The sequence below is a fragment of the Ochotona curzoniae genome, unplaced genomic scaffold (assembly GCF_017591425.1).
Source record: "Ochotona curzoniae isolate NIBS_2020 unplaced genomic scaffold, NIBS_Ocur_1.0 contig_54, whole genome shotgun sequence".
Lineage (NCBI taxonomy): Eukaryota > Metazoa > Chordata > Mammalia > Lagomorpha > Ochotonidae > Ochotona > Ochotona curzoniae.
In genome coordinates this window covers 1,374,469-1,392,086 of record NW_024466464.1, presented here as the reverse complement: position 1 = coordinate 1,392,086, position 17,618 = coordinate 1,374,469, and the positions used below count along the sequence as shown (strand labels likewise).

Sequence of the window (17,618 nt, the reverse complement as noted above, 5' to 3'; positions counted from 1 at the left end):
TGCCTCTCCTTAGGCATGATTAGGACTGATTTTGGGGCGGGGTTTTAAAAATGTATTCATCTAAAAACAGAAAGGGTTTCAATGGCGGGGGCTGGGCAGGTCCAAAGCCAGGGGCTCCTTCTGAGTCTCCAATGTAGGTATAAGTCCTCAAGGACTTGGACCATCTTCCTGCTTTCCCAGATCCACCAGCAGGGAGCTGGATCAAAGTGAAACCGCTGGGACTCCAACAAATGCTCATATGGGATGCTGGTGCCTCAGACAGTGGCTGTATCCACTATATCCCAATGTTTGATCCTGAGGTTAAATGTGAAGCCTGGCCCCTCTGGCCCCTCACGGCCTCTTGGTGATGGATGAATCCCTCCTGGAAGTGGGCTCCATCAGCGAACATGCCAGGCATCCTGTCTCACCACACCCAGGAAGTGTGACCGTGGTTCAGAAAAGCTGGACACACCGCAGCTGCTGGAAATGGCAACGATAGGAAAAGGCCCAGAAGGGCATGCTGAGCCCATCCAACAATGACTGTCCTCTGCCCAGGCTGAATTTCACATGGGGCAGTGGGCATTGGCAGCTGCCCCGACAAGGTAGGTGCCCAGTGCTCCCTAAAAGTGGCTCTGGCATCCTCAACTTCGCAGTCGTGAGGGGCCGGGAAGAGGAAGGTTGACTTCGGGGCAGCAAAGTCTGCACGTGGCCCGCCCTGAGACACAGGGTCCTGACAGCCCCTCTCCTTAGCACAAGGCAAAGCCCACCCAGAACACTCAGACAAGCAAGCAGAGGGGGGCCACTTCCAGGCCATTCTCAGGAAGCAGCTTGTACTTTCTTGGGCTCAGGTCGTCCCTCACAACAACTTACTTGACTATCATCTCTCCTTAACACTTGACCTCTGGGACAGAAGCCAGCAGAGTGGGGGTGCTCCGGGAGCCCCATGAACGTCATGAGTTGAACCAGCAATCTAAGCTGCAGACCAGGGTGGACCACTGAGGCAAAGGTCCCGGCTGCCTGACCACAGGGCGGAAGCAAGCCCTTCAGGCCGCCTGCTGCTGCTGTTTTTTCTCACGAGGTCTCCGAGTTCCTCGAATGTGATGAAGGCTTATGGAATTTGCTCTTCGGAGACCTTCTCCTTTAAAAAACCAGAGATCTGATTCCCACACACACTGAAAAATGTCACCTCACCAGGGTCAGAGGGCTTACTTCTGGTCGCTGAGCCCCTTTGAGGAGAACAGAAAGTTCTGTCAGATGAGACTCCAGCAGGGCTGAGCAGGGAGGACCGGGCCTCAGTTGGACCCCACGACCAACAGTCAGGTTTCAGTTAAGGACAAAAACTAGCCCCTTAACGTGTCCCTCAGCCCACAGCTGAGGCCTTGCAGAGGGTCTGGAAGGAGAAAAGAAGGAAGAGAAACGCCCAATGGTTAAGCAGGAAGGAGGAGAACACGGCCACCAGGTTTCCGTGACCGTCCGCCGAGGCCTCTGAACCCCAAGGCCATGGCACTGGAGCTGCTGGAGCCAGCTGGAGCCTCTGCTCTGCTGGTGGCCACCAGGACTGGCTGCCTGCATGCCAACCGGCAGACCCTCATACGAAGGGTGGGCGACTGGCTTCTCCAGCACACCTTTGCCCCTTTAGAAAGGTGACAGAGGCCAGGTGTGGTAGCTTAGCGGCTAAAGTCCTCACCTTAAAGGTGCTGGGGTCCCACATGAACACCAGTTCTAATCCCGGCAGCCCTGCTTCCCATCCAGCTCCCTGCCTGTGGCCTGGGAAAGCAGTTGAGGACGGCCCAAAGCCTTGGGACCCTGCACCTGCGTGTGGGAGACCCTGAAGAGCTCCAGGCTCCTGGCTTTGGATTGGCTCAGCTCTGGCTGTTGTGGTACTTGAGGAGTAAATCATCAGACGGAAGATCTTCCTCTCTGTATATCTGACTTTGTAATAAAAATAAACAAACAAACAAAAAGAAAGATGATATAAAATTTGCTGCGTGTTAAGTGCTGTGTCCCCTCCTGTGATTTTGGGGTGGAGCAGCCTGGGTCATGTGTGGCCACAGCTGTTGTTAAGAAACTTGCAACGATTTCACGACAGGCCCTGGAAGAGCGATGATTCTCAGGCCATCTGAAGCTGGCTGGGCAACAGGAGGCCCGCCTGCCCACCCCGTGACAGGAAATGAGAGGCAGCGAGTGGGGAGTGGCTGAGGCCCTGCAGCTGTGGCTGCAAGATGGGGTGGGGGCCAAGCGGCCCAGGCTGGAGGCTGGCCACCTGGCAGGTCAGAGGCCCAGTGCCTGGAGGCCTGCCTACATAGAGAGGTGGAGGTGGGGGTGGCATGAGTCTGCCTCAGCCCTCCCCAGTCCTGAGATGGCTCCCCAGCACGCCAAGCCTGTCCTCCTGAGACCTCCTTCCTGTCATCTGCAGTTGTGGGCCTCAGTCCCCTGGCCTCTGGACAGGGGGGAGGCCTCTCCACCTTGGGGGAAGAAGCTGGACATGGCTCAGGATGTCACCCACGGTGACCTGTCACTTTCCTCATCTACAAAATGGGACAGCTGGGAGCACAGTGTGGCTGTACAGCAGGGAGGCCGAGGTCAGCTCTGAGGACAGCACAGCGACAAGCTCCCTCCCGCCCTCTCACAGGAACAGCAATATTTGAAACTAGGGGGGAAAAAAAAAGCAGACAGGTTATGGAGGCCAGGTGATGGGAACACGTGGGCTGATTTGTCTTTACTTTTAAAACTTACTTTATCTATTTGAAAGGCAGATTTACACAGAAGAGATCTTCCACTTGCTGGTTCACTCGCCAAGTGGCCAAAAGAGCCAGGCTGAAGCCAGGAGTGAGAGTTTCTTTCTTTCTTTCTTTTTGATTAAGATTTATTTATTTATTGGAAAGTCAGATATACAGAGAGGAGAGAGAGAGAGAGAGGAAGATCTTCCGTCCGATGATTCACTCACTCCCCAAGTGAGCGCAACAGCCGATGCTATGCCAGTCTGAAGCCAGGAGCCAGGAACTTCTTCTGGGTCTTCCACACGGGTGCAGGGTCCCAGGGCTTTGGGCCATACTCTACTGCTTTCCCAGGCCACAGGCAGGGAGCTGGATGTGAAGTGGAGCTGCCGGGATTAGAACCAGTGCTCATACGAGATCCCAGTGCGTTCAAGGCGAGGACTTTACCCGCTAGGCCACGCTGCTGGGCCCAGGAGTGAGTTTCTCTTGGTTCATGTTGTGTGCCAACATGCCACATGGGCATCAGCTGGGAGTCCTGGCTGCTTCACTTCCCATTCAGTTCTCTGCTAATTTTTTTCAGGGAAAGCAGTGGAAAATGGCCTACCTTGGTTGGTGTACCTATATGGGGAGGGATCCGGTGGATCAAAGCTCTCTTTTTCTCTCTACCTCCTCTTCCCCGTGTGTGTGTGAGAGGAGAGAGACAGATACTTATTTATTAAATAAATAAGCTAAAAGCCTGGCATTGTTGAGTAGCAGGTAAAGCTGCCCATTCTCATGATTCTGGCACCCTTTGTGACCCAGTGCTGTTGGTGGCCTGGGGAAAGCAGCAGACGACCCAAGTGTTTGGGCCCCTGCCACCCATGCTGGAGTCCCGAATGAAGTTCCTGGCTCTGGCCAGGCCCAGCCCTGGTTGTTGTATCACTGGGGAAGTAAATTAGTGAATGGAACGTCTCTGCCTTTCCCTATCTCCTTCAAACAAAACAGCAAAGTCAATTCATAAAGTTAGGCAAAAACAATGCTCAAGCCAAATCAGTCTCCAGCACGGAAGACCCTGTGCTTACTCGGCCCTGCCGCCCGCAGCCGCCTGCCTCTCCCCGCCCGACTCCTGCAGTGCTCTGCCCATGCCTGGAGCACAGGACCAGGTCCCTGTGGGAGCAGGCAGGCCTGGGGACAAAGAGCTGGCCTACACTCCTATCCCAGAACAAAGCACACGCTATGGACAAATGGGAGGGACCCAACACGCCACCTAAGTAAACAGCTGGTGACAATGCTACCAAATGGAGAGTCGTTTGTAAAAGCCCGGATGTCTTCTCTGAACAGGCAGCTTCAAATCCTTACATCAGAAAACAGAGTTGCGCAAAACAATCCTCTGTGGTTTCTTGTGGCCGAAGCCAAGGACAAACACCAACTGGGATGGTTAAAGAGAACATGCTGCTATGGACTGCGCCACAATTGTGGAAATCCCAACAGTTCCACGTGACTGCTCCAACAGCAGCACGAGATGCATCTGGTTTAGCCTTCAGCAATCACCTGTGGGCAGGAGTCAGTCCAGCGGCCCACACAGCCCAGGCCACGCGTCTTGGCCGTAGTCAGGCAGTGCGTGAGTCCTGGCCTTTGCCCGGTACCCCATTCGTGCAGACAGCCGTGTGTGGCTGGAAGGGTCCAGGAAAGACACCTTGTCTCCTAGCACTCTGGTTTTGCCTTCACTGTGACAAAAAGTGACATGTGTCTGGATGCCTGATGCAGAGCTGAGTTCAGATTCCCAAGCAATCTCTAGTCATTAGGGATGAAAATTCAAGTTCTTTCCAAACCACAGAGGGACAACTCCCTGGCTGACAAATAAGAGATTCTTCCGAGCGCTGCTGGTTCATTAAGCCCGAGAACAGACTCTCACGACAGTGAGTGCTTTGTTTCACTCAACTTCTGAATGGCTTTGTGTTCTCAGACGCCCCAACAGATGCTGGGCTGGAATTCAATCAGCCTCCTGGTGAGACTCAAGGAAACGGGGCCGATCCCTGTTTTGATGGGAACGGACACATGGAACAAAATCTCTGGCTATGGCTGCCTGGGGAAATTGGAGGGGTCTGTATTTGCTTGAGTTTCCTTTCAAACTGTATTTTGAGCAAATAAGGAATCATTCTCAGGAGAGAGGAGGCACTTGCAGGGGACACACTCACACGAGGCAGCCATCCATGAGAGCCCTTGTGAACGAGTCCATGTGGGAAGACACCGTGGTGGCAGAAGGAACAGGCAGAGGTGACAGGAGGACTGTGCGGTCCCTGTCCTCACTGCTTTTTCCAAAATGAAACCCAGCCCGAGGGGGACTGTGAGCTCCAGCTGCAGGAAGGCAAGGTCCTGCTTAGCTCCTCACCAGGGTGGAGATACTCCCTGGGCGGGGACGTTAGGAGGTGGCGGCCATAGCTCAGCCGGGCAAATGAACACTGACCGGTGACGGCTCCCCAAAGGGGGCCACACTTGCACTTCATCAGAGATGGACGACGACCAAAGCCCTCCCTCTCCCCTCCTTCCACACATTTCCTTAGGGCAGGGGTGCAGAGAGGAGCTTGCTCCTGATAACATTTCTGATACACCTAAGTTTCCATGGAGGATTCAAGCTTTTCAAAACCCTGTGTAGCTCTGAGGGGCATGAATTTCTTTAGCACTTCCTTTAACGGAAGCAGCTCCAAGAAGCTCACCCTGGTAACTGAAGGATCTGTTGTCACTTTCCCATGTGGCCGGCCCGGGATTTGGACGCTGGTCATCTTGCTAGCCATGCACACAGGAGTGCTATGTCCAGTCCAGCCCCTTCCTAACATGGGAAGCAGTGAGGATGGTTCAACCTCCTGGGCCTCTGCCACCCTGGGGACACTGCCTTCAGCCTGACCAGCACCAGCTGCTGCGTCCATTCGGTGAGTAAACCAGCGGAAGGACAGCCTCGCCTGTCTTACAAAGGATTGAGTAAGCAGAATAAAGCCAGGAAAGCGCTCTCCGGCAGTCGCTTCCAGGGCCCACAGGCACTCCTGATGGCCACAGCCCGCCCTCACTTCATTTCCTACACAACTCCTTCCTGTGACCCTTATTTTCTTCTTGGACAAGACAGAGCGAGCAGGATTCCGCCTGCTTATTTACTCTGTAAACGCCTGCTGTGGCTGGTGCGCTGGAGCTGGGAGCTCACTCAGGCCGCAGCGGAGGCAGGGTGGGAGCCATCAGCACCACTGCCTGCCAGGCTCTCCAATGGCCAGCAGCTGGAGGGAGGAGATAGAGCTGGGACCTCTTAGTCACTAGCACAAATGCTGACCCATTCTTTAATGTCTAAATCTTTCCATATTTCTCCTCAAAAATTGTCTTAAAATCTAGAGATTATTATTTTTTAAAAATAATCTTAGGGCCCGGCGCGGTGGCGCAGTGGTTAAGGTCCTCGCCTTGCACGCCCGGGATCCCATAGGGGTGCCGGTTCTATCCTGGCGGCCCCGCTTCCCTTCCAGCTCCCTGCCTGTGGCCCGGGAAAGCAGTCGAGGACGGCCCAAGGCTTTGGGACCCTGCACCCGCGTGGGAGACCCGGAAGAGGCTCCTGGCTTCGGATCGGCATAGTATCGGCCCGTTGCGCTCACTTGGGGAGTGAGTGAATCATTGGACGGAAGATCTTCCTCTCTGTCTCTCCTCTCTGTCTATCCACCTTTCCAATAAAACATAATAAAAAATAAATCTTTAAAAAAAATAATCTTAGTTGATTAGGGTAGGGTCAAGGGCTACAGGGTGAAAGTGGGTAATACCATTGTTTCCTCACTAATATTATCACTTTTCCCTGTATCTGGGGTTAGGGGAGTAACAAAGGGCAAAGCCCACCCAGCCTCCCACCCACCCCAGATCCCCCACGGGAGGCGCGCTCCGAGGGTCCTGGAGCATTATTTTTGTACCATTATCCTAATATTAGCACATATACATATAAATGTGTTTCTGGGCCTGGCATGGTAGCCTAGCGGCTGAAGTCCATGCCTTGAACACGGTGGGATCCCATATGGGCACTGGTTTTATTCCCAGTGGCCCCGCTTCCCATCCAGCTCCCTGCCTGTGGCCTGGGAAAGCAGTCGAGGATGGCCTGAAGCCTTGGGATCCTGCACCTGTGTGGGAGACCCAGAAAAAGCTCCTGGCTTCAGATCAGCTCAGATCCAACCATTGCAGCCACTTGGGGATTGAATTAGTGGATGGAATATCTTCCTCTCTCTGCTCCTCTCTGTATATCTGACTTTCCAATTTAAAAACAAAACAAAACAAAAAGCTTAAAAAAAGTAAATGTTTCCTATGTTGAGGCTACTGAAACATGGGCTGCTGTCAAGGCTTACCATCCAGGCCGCCCACTTGGATCGCCTGCTGCTTTCCCAGGTGCACCAGCAGCGGCTGGATCCAAAGTGGAGCAGCAACACGAACCAGCGGCAATATGAGATGCTGGCCTCACAGGCAGCAGACAAACCTCAGCATCTTCTGTCTACTCTTGTGTCAGCACATTTAAAAAGTATTCCTATTGGAAAGGGAGATTTATGGAGAAGGAGATATGGGGAAAGAGCTTTCCGTCCCAAATGGCTGCAATGGGGGAGCCGAGCTGAGCTAATCTGAAGGCAGGAGCCAGGAGCTTCTTCCAGGTTCCAAGCACTTGGACCATCCTCCACTGCATTCCCAGGCCACAAGCAGGGAGCTGGACGGGAAGTGGAGCAGCCAGGACATGAACTGGCACCTGTATGGGATACTGGCACTTAGAGGTGGAGGGTTAGCTAACTAAACCATCACACCAGCCCCAGTCAGGATAGCTTTGACCAGTGTGATTTTACAGTTAAAAATTAGTCTCCTTTTCCACATTACAGCTGACTTTTAAAGAAAATAAATTTCTAGGTGAGTGACTCAACAGAGGTCGTCTCTGTAGTGGCGCACAAACCTTAGAGGACCCACACAAGCCACACCCACGCTTCCCCAGGAGAGGCTGAGAGACAGTCGTCACTATGCACTGCTCCAGGTCACCGCAGACCACTGCTTGCTGCAACAAGCCTCACATTATTGCCAGTGATCCTTAGAATTACCTTACTAACTCACAGGCCTTACTGCCACGGCTGGCACTGTGGCACGGCTGGTGAAGCTGCTGCTTGCAGTGTTGGCATTCTTTATCGGAAGCTGATCTGAGGCCTACCTGCTGCTTCTGACCCAGGTTCCTGTAACGTGCCCGGGAAGGCAGTGGGTGTTTTCCTGCCACCCACATGAGTTCCCAGGTCTGGACTGCGACCTGGCACTTGTTGGTATCTGGGGAATGAACCAGCAGATGGAAGATCTGTTTGAACTGCCTTTCAAATGTATAAAAGAATAAACAAATCTTAAATTCCTTTTGTTTGAAAGACAGAGAGAGATGCCCCATTCACAGCTTCATTCTCCAAATGACCACAATGGCTGGATTTGAGCTGATTTGAAGCCAGGGGCCCTCTTGGGGTCTCCCACGTGTGTGCAGGAGTCTACGAACCTAAGCCATCTCTGTTTCTTTCCCAGGTCACAAGCAGAGAGCTGGATTGGAAATGGAGCGGCTGGGGCTCAAACTGGCACCCATGTGGGATGCTGGCTCTGCAGGCAGAGATCTACCTTACAATGCCAAGGCACTGCCTTCTGTGCCCCTGAAGTCTGAACACCCGATGCCTTAATGAAGGGGTTTTGTGGCTCAGTGGATTCAAGCACTGCTTGGGCTGCCCAGGCCCATCCTCAAGTGCCATGTGAGCCCTGGCTCCTCTGCCTGCTTTAGCTTCCTGCTAGCGCGTCCTCAGAAGCAGCAGATCATGGCTAAGGTGATCTGCCGCGTCCCTGACATTCACCTGTGAGGCCAGGAGGGAGTTCTGGGCTCCGTCCCAGCCAAGTGTTGTGGACATGTGGGGAGTGAGCCACAGGGTTAGACTGCCCTCGCTGTGACTGCCTTTCACGTAGATGAAAAACACAGAACCCTCCATAGAACTGATGCCCTTTAAATATGAAGCCTTCTACAGACAATGTCCCTCAACACAGTTTTACGGTTTTCAACATACTGCTCTGTGCTCCCTGCGGGCCTTCACTTCTCCGCTCGTCTATGGCTCACACGGCTGGCACACATGGTTTCATAGGAACGGCTTCTGACCGCTTTCTCTCCAGTGGCACACGAAGTGCAATGTTCTGCCACGGCAGCTTAGACGACAGCTGGAACGCCACACCAGAGTGCTCCGGGATGGGGCGGTTCTCTCCCAGTTCCAGCCCACTGATGGGTTCTGTCGGGGACAGCAGGTGATGGGTAAACAAGGTGGGTACCTGATACCCACGTGGGAGACCTGGACCAAGTTCTGGGCTTCAGCATGGCCCAACATCAGCTGTTGTGGCTGTGTGAGACAAACAGTGGATGAAAGATGTCTTTGAAGTAAAATGAAAATAACTAAAACTTAAAAAAAGGCAGAAACCATCCATGAATTCACACTTGTGTTTTGTTTCTTCCTCTGTGAGGCCCTCCTGTTGGGACTGAGACCAGCATTACACCAACCTTGCAGAAACATAGCGACAACTTCTCCATGCCTTGGAGTTTTTGGATAACACAGAAAAGCTTTAATTTCCTAAATAAATGAGGAATTTGCTTTTACAAAAAAGCACATGCTGTTTCATACTGAACTGAATAGCTTTTGTTCCTTCTCTCAATCTTTCCTGTGATGGCCAGTGCGTAGGATCCCCTGGTCTCTGCAGAATGACCATGTGCGACGCAGCCACTGAACGCCTGCCGAGGGACCGGACAGGGCTTCCCCTTAACAAAGCAAAGCACGGTCACGCATCTACTCACAGTGGGGTCAGTCCAGAGGGAGCACCTGGAACACTCCTGGCAAGGCGCTCCTGGCGAGCGTGGGTGCTGACAGAAGTGGTCGTACCCACTGATGGGCACTCGGCAGAGGTAGCACATCTGGGCACCGCAGCGGCAGGACATGCGGTTGCAGCCCTCGGACTTGATGAGGCCGGTCCCACACTTGTGGCATTTTCTAATGCGGGCGGCGGTCATTCTCTCCTCTCTGAAAGAAGAAAACAGGACTGGCGCTGAGAGAAGACGAACACTGGTCACTACGCGTTCAGAAAGACAAGAACATTGCAGTCCCACAGGCATGGGCTGAACACGGCCTTGATGACACTCAAAGACTGAAAGAGCCAGTCTCAGAACTAGTTTGCCTTGCATGTGCTGGGATCCCACATGGGTGCCGGTCTGCATCCCGGCTGCTCTGTTTCCCACACAGCTCCCTGCTTGTGGACTGAGAAAGCAGCAGAGGATGGTCCAAAGCCTTGGGACCCTGCACCCAGGGACCCGGAAGAAGCTCCTGGCTTTGGACTGGCGCAGTTGCAGCGACATGGGGAGTGAAACAGTGGTTAGAATATCTTTTTGTCTTTCATTTTTCTCTGTAAATCTGACTTTACAATCTATTTTTTTAAAAAAGATTTATTTATTTTATTATAAAGTCAGATACAGAGAGAGAAGGAGAGATGGAGAGGAAGATCTTCTGTCCAATGATTCACTCCCCAAGCGAGTGCAATGTCCAGTGCTACGCTGATCCAAAGCCAGGAACCCAGAACCTCTTCTGGGTCTCCCACACGGGTGCAGGATCCCAAGGCTTTGGGCCGTCCTCGACTGCACTCCCAGGCCACAAGCAGGGAGCTGGATGGGAAGTGGAGCTGCTGGGATTAGAACCGCCACTCATGTGGGATCCTGGCACATTGAGGACTTTAGCCACTAGGCCACGGCGCCGGGCCCTGACTTAATAATTAAAAAAAAAAAAATATATATATATATATTTTTTTAAAAGTTTGCCAACTACATAACTTTGGGTGAATTAATCAACTACCTGGAGACTCAGAAAGCAATCTGGTCTGTGGTACTTGAAGACTGTTACTTAAGAATGCTATGGGCTTCTGTGCTCCACACCCACACAGGCAGGGGCTGGGAGGCAGATCTGTAGCACTGGAGCAGGCAGGCAGGGCTGGACGACCAGATTTAGTGACGGGCTGTCTGGTCGTGAGCAGCATTGTGCAGCCAGGTGCTTCCAAGCTGTTCCTTCTGGAAACCATCGCCCGCTTGGCCTGTGGATGCGCCCACTCCACCTGTTCTGGAAGCTCCGAGGCCCTGGCTGGAAACAGGTGGGACGGGGTTCTGATCTGCAGACTGCTCTACTAGGAGCACCAGCTTTCCCCTCCAAGGCTCCTAGCGGCTCCACTGTACAAGGGCTGCTAACACTTCTTTGCAGGCAAGAGACACAGACCACGTGACTTACGGGGCAGTGTGGGGTAGAAGATCTTCCACATGCTAGCTTACTGCCTAAACAGCTGAAACTGCCAGATTTCGACCAGTCTGACAATAGAAGCCAGGAACTGCTTCCAGGTCTCCCACGGGCAGCAGGGGCCCAAGAACTTCAGGCATCATTTGCTGCCTTCCCAAGCACAGAAACAGGAAGGTGGATAGGAAGTGGAGTAGCAGAGACCCAAAATGGCACTCTGATAATGCCTGTGATTTGCAAGCTGTGGAGTCTTCCTCAGCATAAACTCTGTCAGAGCCCCCTGGAGGCTGGCCTTGGCCCTCAGCTGGGACCTGCTGGCTGACGGGGTTCCCAGGCAGCTGCTTGGGCTGCAGAGCATGCAGGCCACACCACCTCTCCCCAAAGCACTGGCAGGAGAGGGTTCACTAAGCCTCAGTCAGAGGCGCAGTAACAGTGGCGTGCAGGGCAGGAAAGGTCCTCCTAACCCGGGGGCAGCGCAGAGTACACACAGCCCACAATGGCCCTGTGTTTGGACAGCTACCTGCAACAGCATGGAGAGCTATTCAAACAGCAACGGACAGGGCCACAATGGCCCTTTACCAAAAAAGGACTGCTATTACAGGATGTGGTGACTACAACTCCAGTCCAGCAACAGCAAACCCCTGAGCTGGGGGACAAATCATCGTTGATTCTTCTAGGGGTAGAGTGGTTTGGCAACCAGATCCTGAAGGAGGCAGGAAACAAACAGCCCACAGGATGTGTCCCTTGGGGGAGGACAGGAAGCCTGAGCCGCGGCTGCGAGTGCGGCTCTGTGTTCAAACAGGAAAGCCCAGGACCCTGCTTAGGCACCAGTCTGTGACCTCTGACCCCACTAACCCAAGGCAGTGCTCAGATCTTGGCATGTGCCAATTAAAATCTTACACGTGTGTACATGTTATGTACGTGTATGCTTTTTTCTTGGAGTATAAGGCACTGACTGCCTAAACTATCGTATTTTGCTTACTTTGTTCAGAAGGGGAAGTGAGGGAGGGAAAGTAGAGGGGAGGAAAGAGGGGGACAGGGAGAGGCAGGGAGTGGTTCCATGTTTGGGTTCTGTACCTAACTAAAGCCGAGACGGGTCTCTCACCCGGAGCCATGGGCACCGCCTCTGGACTCAGGGACTTGGGCATCTTAGTCAGCTAGGTGCCCACTCTGGAATTAGCGATTTCATGTTGTGCCTATAGTATTTCATATATATATAGATGATCCTTGACTTCTGGGGATGTTATGACAAACTCACCACAAAGTAAAATAAAATAAACAACTCAGAAAACTATATGTCAACTGTTAAGTCAGAACTGCCTATAAACAGAAACTGTATAGACGGGGCCTGCTGTCTCGTTTCTTTCAAGTTTCGTCCATGTAGGGCCCAGAGTGATAGTGTAGTGGTTAAGTCCTCACCTTGAATGCACCGGGATCCCATATGGTCGCCAGTTCTAATCCTGGCAGCCCTGCTTCCCATCCAGCTCCCTGCTTGTGGCCTGGGAAAACAGTCGAAGAAAGCCCAAGGCCTTGGGACCCTGCACCTGCGTGGCAGACCTGGAAGAGTTACTGGCTCCTGACTTCAGATCGGCTCAGCACCTGCCGTTATGGCCATGTGGGGAGTGAACCAGTGAATGGAAGATTTTTGTCTCTCATTCTCTCTGTAGATCGGCCTTTCCAACAAAAAGAAATAAATCTTTAAATGTTTTGTGGTTGGGATGTTCTCTCTTGCTCTTCAAGGTGTCTTCTCTTTGTCTTTGGCATTCAAGGAATGATGTGTTTCGGTTTTGCAGATCTCTTTGAATTTTATCCTACCTCATGTTTGTTCAGATTCTTAGATGCGTGCACATTCATGCACTTACTGAAATGTGCTGAGTTTTCAGCCATTACTTCTTCAAATATTTTTCTGCCTTCGTTCTGTCCCTTTGCAGTTCCCTAACATGAACGAGCATACGTGAAGGTGTCCCATCGGTCCCTAGTTTCAGCTCTTTTTATTGAATTCTTTTTTTCCCCCCCTGCTCTTCCAACTGGGTAATTTCCACAAACTTATCTTCAAAGGCTCCAATTCCTTCTCCTGCTCAACTCTGCTGCTTTATTCTCTCGTGGGGTTTCTCATTTCAGTAGTTGTGACTTCCCAGGACAGTACTCCCAGCAGCTGCTCGTCGCCTTCTCTTTACTGACACTGTCTGCCTGTCCCTATGCTGTGTGCCTGGCGGCCTGCGGCTCTCGGGCACATTGAGGACAGCCGACTTAAGAGTGTGTCCAGGGAGTCCAACGCCTTTGCGTCCTCGGGGCTGGTTTCTGACGGTCGCTTTAACTTCAATGAACAGACTAGGCTTGTTTTTCTTGGAAATTATTGTTGAGAACTAGGTGTTCTGCAATGTGAAAATCAGCTTGGGTCTTGTGGGGTTTGTGACTGTGTGTGGTGACTTTTCTGAACTATTTTTGTAATGATCATATTTTCTCTGTTGGGTGTGGTTGCTGAAGTCTGTTAGCTTAGTGGTCAGAGCTAGACTTAATGAACTTTTTTTTAAAGGTTTGTTTGAGGGCCCGAGTAAAGTCCTTGCCTTGAACGCACCTGAATCCCATATGGGCACTGGTTCTAATCCCAGCAGCCCCACTTCCCATCCAGCTCCCTGCTTGTGGCCTGGGAAAGCAGTAGAGTACGGCCCAAAGCCTTGGGACGCTGCACCTGCGTGGGAGACCTGGAGGAAGATCCAGGCTCCTGGTTTCGGATCAGCACAGCACCGGCCATTGCGGTCACTTGGGGAGTGAATCACCGGACGAAGATCTTCCTTTCTGTCTTTCCTCCTATCTGACTTTGCAAGAAAATAAAAAAGTTTGTTTGAAAGTCACAGTTACAGAGAGACCTTCCAGATGCTGGCTCACTGTCCAGACGGATCCAACAGCTGGGAGATTCACCTCGTTTGCCTATGTGAGCGGCAGCGGTCCAAACACTTGGGGCCATCGTCCACTGCTTTCCCAGGCCATTAGTAGGGAACTTATTTGGAAGTGGAGGAGCTGGGATGCTAGCATTGTAGGTGGCAGCTTCACTCACTATGCCACCATGATGCCAGTCAGTTCCAAAAACTTTCATATGAAAAAAAGAATAAAAACTGTTGCAGCTTTCACCACTTATTGGTTAAGGCTTCTTAACATGTATTTTTTTTTTTTAAAAGATTTGTTCATTTATTGGAAAGTCAGATATACAGAGAGGAGAGACAGAGAGGAAGATCCTCCGTTTGATGATTCACTCCCCAAGTGAGCAAAATGGCCGATGCTATGCTAGTCTGAAGCCAGGATCCAGGAACTTCTTCTGGGTCTCCCACGTGGGTACAGGGTCCCAAGGCTTTGGGCCGTCCTCAACTGCTCTCCCAGGCCACAAGCAGGGAGCTGGAAGGGAAGTGGAGCTGCTGGGATTAGAACCGGTGCCCATATGAGATTCAGGTGCGTTCAAGGCGAAGATCTTTACCCGCTAGGCCACGCCGCTGGGCCCAAGGCTTCTTAACATGTTAAGACCAAGCTTGACCTCACTGTACTTGCATGCTTAGAAGTCCCTGTTTGCATGAGACACCCTGTCCTGAGACCCACCACCTAGGCAAGGTCTTAAACCCCTAGTGAGCCATGTATGAGCCATATGTGGGTATGGACAAACCATGGCTGGGCTGAAACAGCAAGAAACAGATTGGGTTGAAGGCCAGTCAGGAAAAGCCACAGTTCCTGCTATGACAGGAGGTGGACTGAGTAGGGCTGGCTTATGGGAAACCTGGTATTGGGAGAGGTTCTGATGGAGGAGCCTGGGCAACTCCTCTGGCAGGACACAGACCCGGCAGGTAAACGCAAGAAATATAATAGGAAACAGCCCAGAACAGGCCATGGAGTTACCCACTGGCATACAATTGGCAGGGGTTGGGGGAAGACCAGGCTGAATCTGTCCACGTCATCCACTGGCAAATCCAGGTGCCAGTGTGGGTCGAGCCAGGTTCGGTCGCAACAAAGACTAGTACACAATACGGAATGCCAAGGTGAGGTTGCCTGTACAGGAAGGGACCACAGCGCCCAACCAGCGTGAGAACAAGGAAGGGAGGGGGCAGAGCCGGCAGGGGAATAAGGGAGGGTTCCTGTGCTGGACAGCTACTTCCACAGGAGAGCATAGGCTGGGATGGGGGCAGACCATTTAAATAAATAAATAAATAAAACAGAAAAAAAAAAAAAGAAAAACATAATAATGTGGAAACAATGGTCTTAGCCACTTTCATGTAGCCCTTGAGCCTTTGTGCCCTAATCAGTTATGTAAAGATTATCAAAATAAAATTATAATGAAGATAAAAAAGTGATTAAAAAAAAAAAGAAATCCTTGTTTGTCCCCTGTAAGTTTTCCTGACACTTGGCAACTGCCAGAAATCCACGGATAAAGGAGTATTTTGTGGCAGAAGCCAAGAAAAGCCCTTGGAATAACCCCTCTGGAAAAGCACAGCAGATTCCTGTGGGAATTTAGCGCTGTGGTTCCGATATCATATCCCAGTTGGAGTCCTGGCTCTGCCCCCTTTCCAGCGCTCTGCGAACGAGCGACGTGGCATGCAGCAGGGGAGGATGGCTACATGGCCGGGCCTTGTCACCCAGAGACTCAGACTCAGTTGCAGCCCCGGCTGTTGCAGGCATGTGGGATATGAACCGTGGAGGGGAGAGGTTGAGGCAATAACTCCTTTCTGTCTAGCCTTTCAGAAGCACGCTTAGGCTGCGAGGATGCTATCAGGAGCTGAAGCTGCTAAGAATGAACTGCAGTCATTCCCGAAACTGGTTCCTACACACAGTCCACGGCACTAGGAAAACAGCTACTATTCTGGAAAATACCTTCTGTTCTCTGTTCAGAAGGCAGAGAGCACCAGCAGCTGACAAAGACCTGAACACCTCCTACCTCTCAGGAGAGCACACTGGCCTGGTACCCCAATGCCTAGCAGCTACAGCGTAGAGAACAGCTAACTGCTGCTCCAGGTACATCAACGAGGGCCGTGAGCCCAGAAGGGAGCTAAGCCCTTCAGCTACACAAGCATGCCTAGGATGTGCTGGTGGTCAGCAGTGCGTAGCAGCGAAGCTCATGTTGCTCTAGGCTTGCATCCCCTGCCACCAAGGAAGCTGCCCAACAACCAAGAGGGCCTTTGTGGGACTCTGAAATCAACACGAGCCACATCTGGAGGTCCTGCTCCGAGTCATCCATTGGTGATGGACACGCTGCTAGCATAAAGGTCCAAGGTTAAGGCAAGTGTCCATGGCACACCAGATGCTGAGTAAGGCATGGCAGGAGCTGATGGGAGAGGCACCATGAACCTTCTCTCTGGAGACAAGTCTTGTGACTACTGCGGAGTCCTGGAGTGTTTCACCTGCCTGCCTATGAGCTGAGCTCCTGGGGTGGGGTGGGGTAGGACAATCTGCTACTTCTCATCTGGGTTGTCCGCAGGATTCAGCCCCTGAAGGCTGCAGGCCTGAGGGGCCCACGTTCTCGGTGGCAAGAGCCCGAGAGGCTGCATGGCCGAGGCTGCCGCAGGGCCAGCCACTGGAGATCTGGGGCTTCCTCCATCGCTGCACCCCCCACAGCTCGGAGGGGCTCTGTACCTCAAGCACTCGTCATCAGACTGGGTCTGACGGGTCTGTTTCCAGGCCACAATGACCCCACACATACCAGGACAACTGCTTCGTTAGGCAGTGTAACATTCACAGGTTCTGGAAGTAGGGGATGCACATTTTTGGAGCCGTTATTCTCCCTCCTGTAGCACAAGCAGAGAGAAGCCCACCAGCCTGGGTAATCCTCGCTACAGCACCTACTGCTCTGCCCCCCAGGCACCTCCTTAGTCACACGAGGGCAATGGAGACTTGGTGACTGTTAGCTAACTGCCATTACTTGCCACCTGTACCTCACTTTCAGTAAAGGACTTGAAGGCACCAACAAAAGGCTATAAATAGTGTCTGTTTTGGAGTCAGGCTGGGCCTCTAGAACTTGCTAAGACCAGTGGGGGTAGGACCTGGCACAATGCCTCAGTAGCTAAATTCTCGCCTTGAAAATACCAGGATCCTCTATGGGCATCGATTCATGTTCTAGCTGCTCCACTTCCCATCCAGCTCCCTGCTCATGGTGTGGGAAAGGACGGCCCAAAGCCTTTACCCTGCACCTGTGTGGGAGACCGAGAAGAAGCTCCTGGCTTTAGATCGGTTCAGCTCTGGCCGTTGCTGCCATTTGGGGAGTGAATCAATCAGTATTTGGAGGATCTTCCCATCTGTCTGTCTCCTTCTCTCCGTGAATCTGAGCTGCCTTTCCAATGAAATAAATCTTTTTAAAGATTTATCTTTTTTGCAAAGTCAGATATACAAAGAGGAGGAAGAGAGAGAGGAAAATCTTCTGTTCGCCGATTCACTCCAAGTGCCTGCAACGGCTGGAGTTGCGTTGATATGAAGCCAGGAGCCTGGAGCCTCTTCTGGGTCTCCCACATGGGTGCAGGATCCCAAGGCTTTGGACCATCCTCTACTGCTTTCCCAGACCACAAGCAGGGAAATGGATGGAAAGTGAGGCCGCCAGAATTAGAACCAGTGCTCATATGGGATACTGGCACGTGCATGGCAAAGACTT

The 17,618-nt window shown here is 52.1% G+C and overlaps 1 protein-coding gene across 1 annotated transcript in view; it reads right to left on the bottom strand.

Annotated features, from left to right (window-relative positions):
* The window catches only part of RNF216 (ring finger protein 216), a 113,121-nt gene that overhangs the window by 4,437 nt on the left and 91,066 nt on the right, over positions 1-17,618 (bottom strand). Inside the window, exon 15 of the mRNA XM_040990021.1 lies at positions 9,523-9,745. Within this exon, the coding sequence (XP_040845955.1) occupies positions 9,523-9,745 (223 nt within the window). The remainder of the gene's footprint in view (positions 1-9,522; positions 9,746-17,618) is intronic.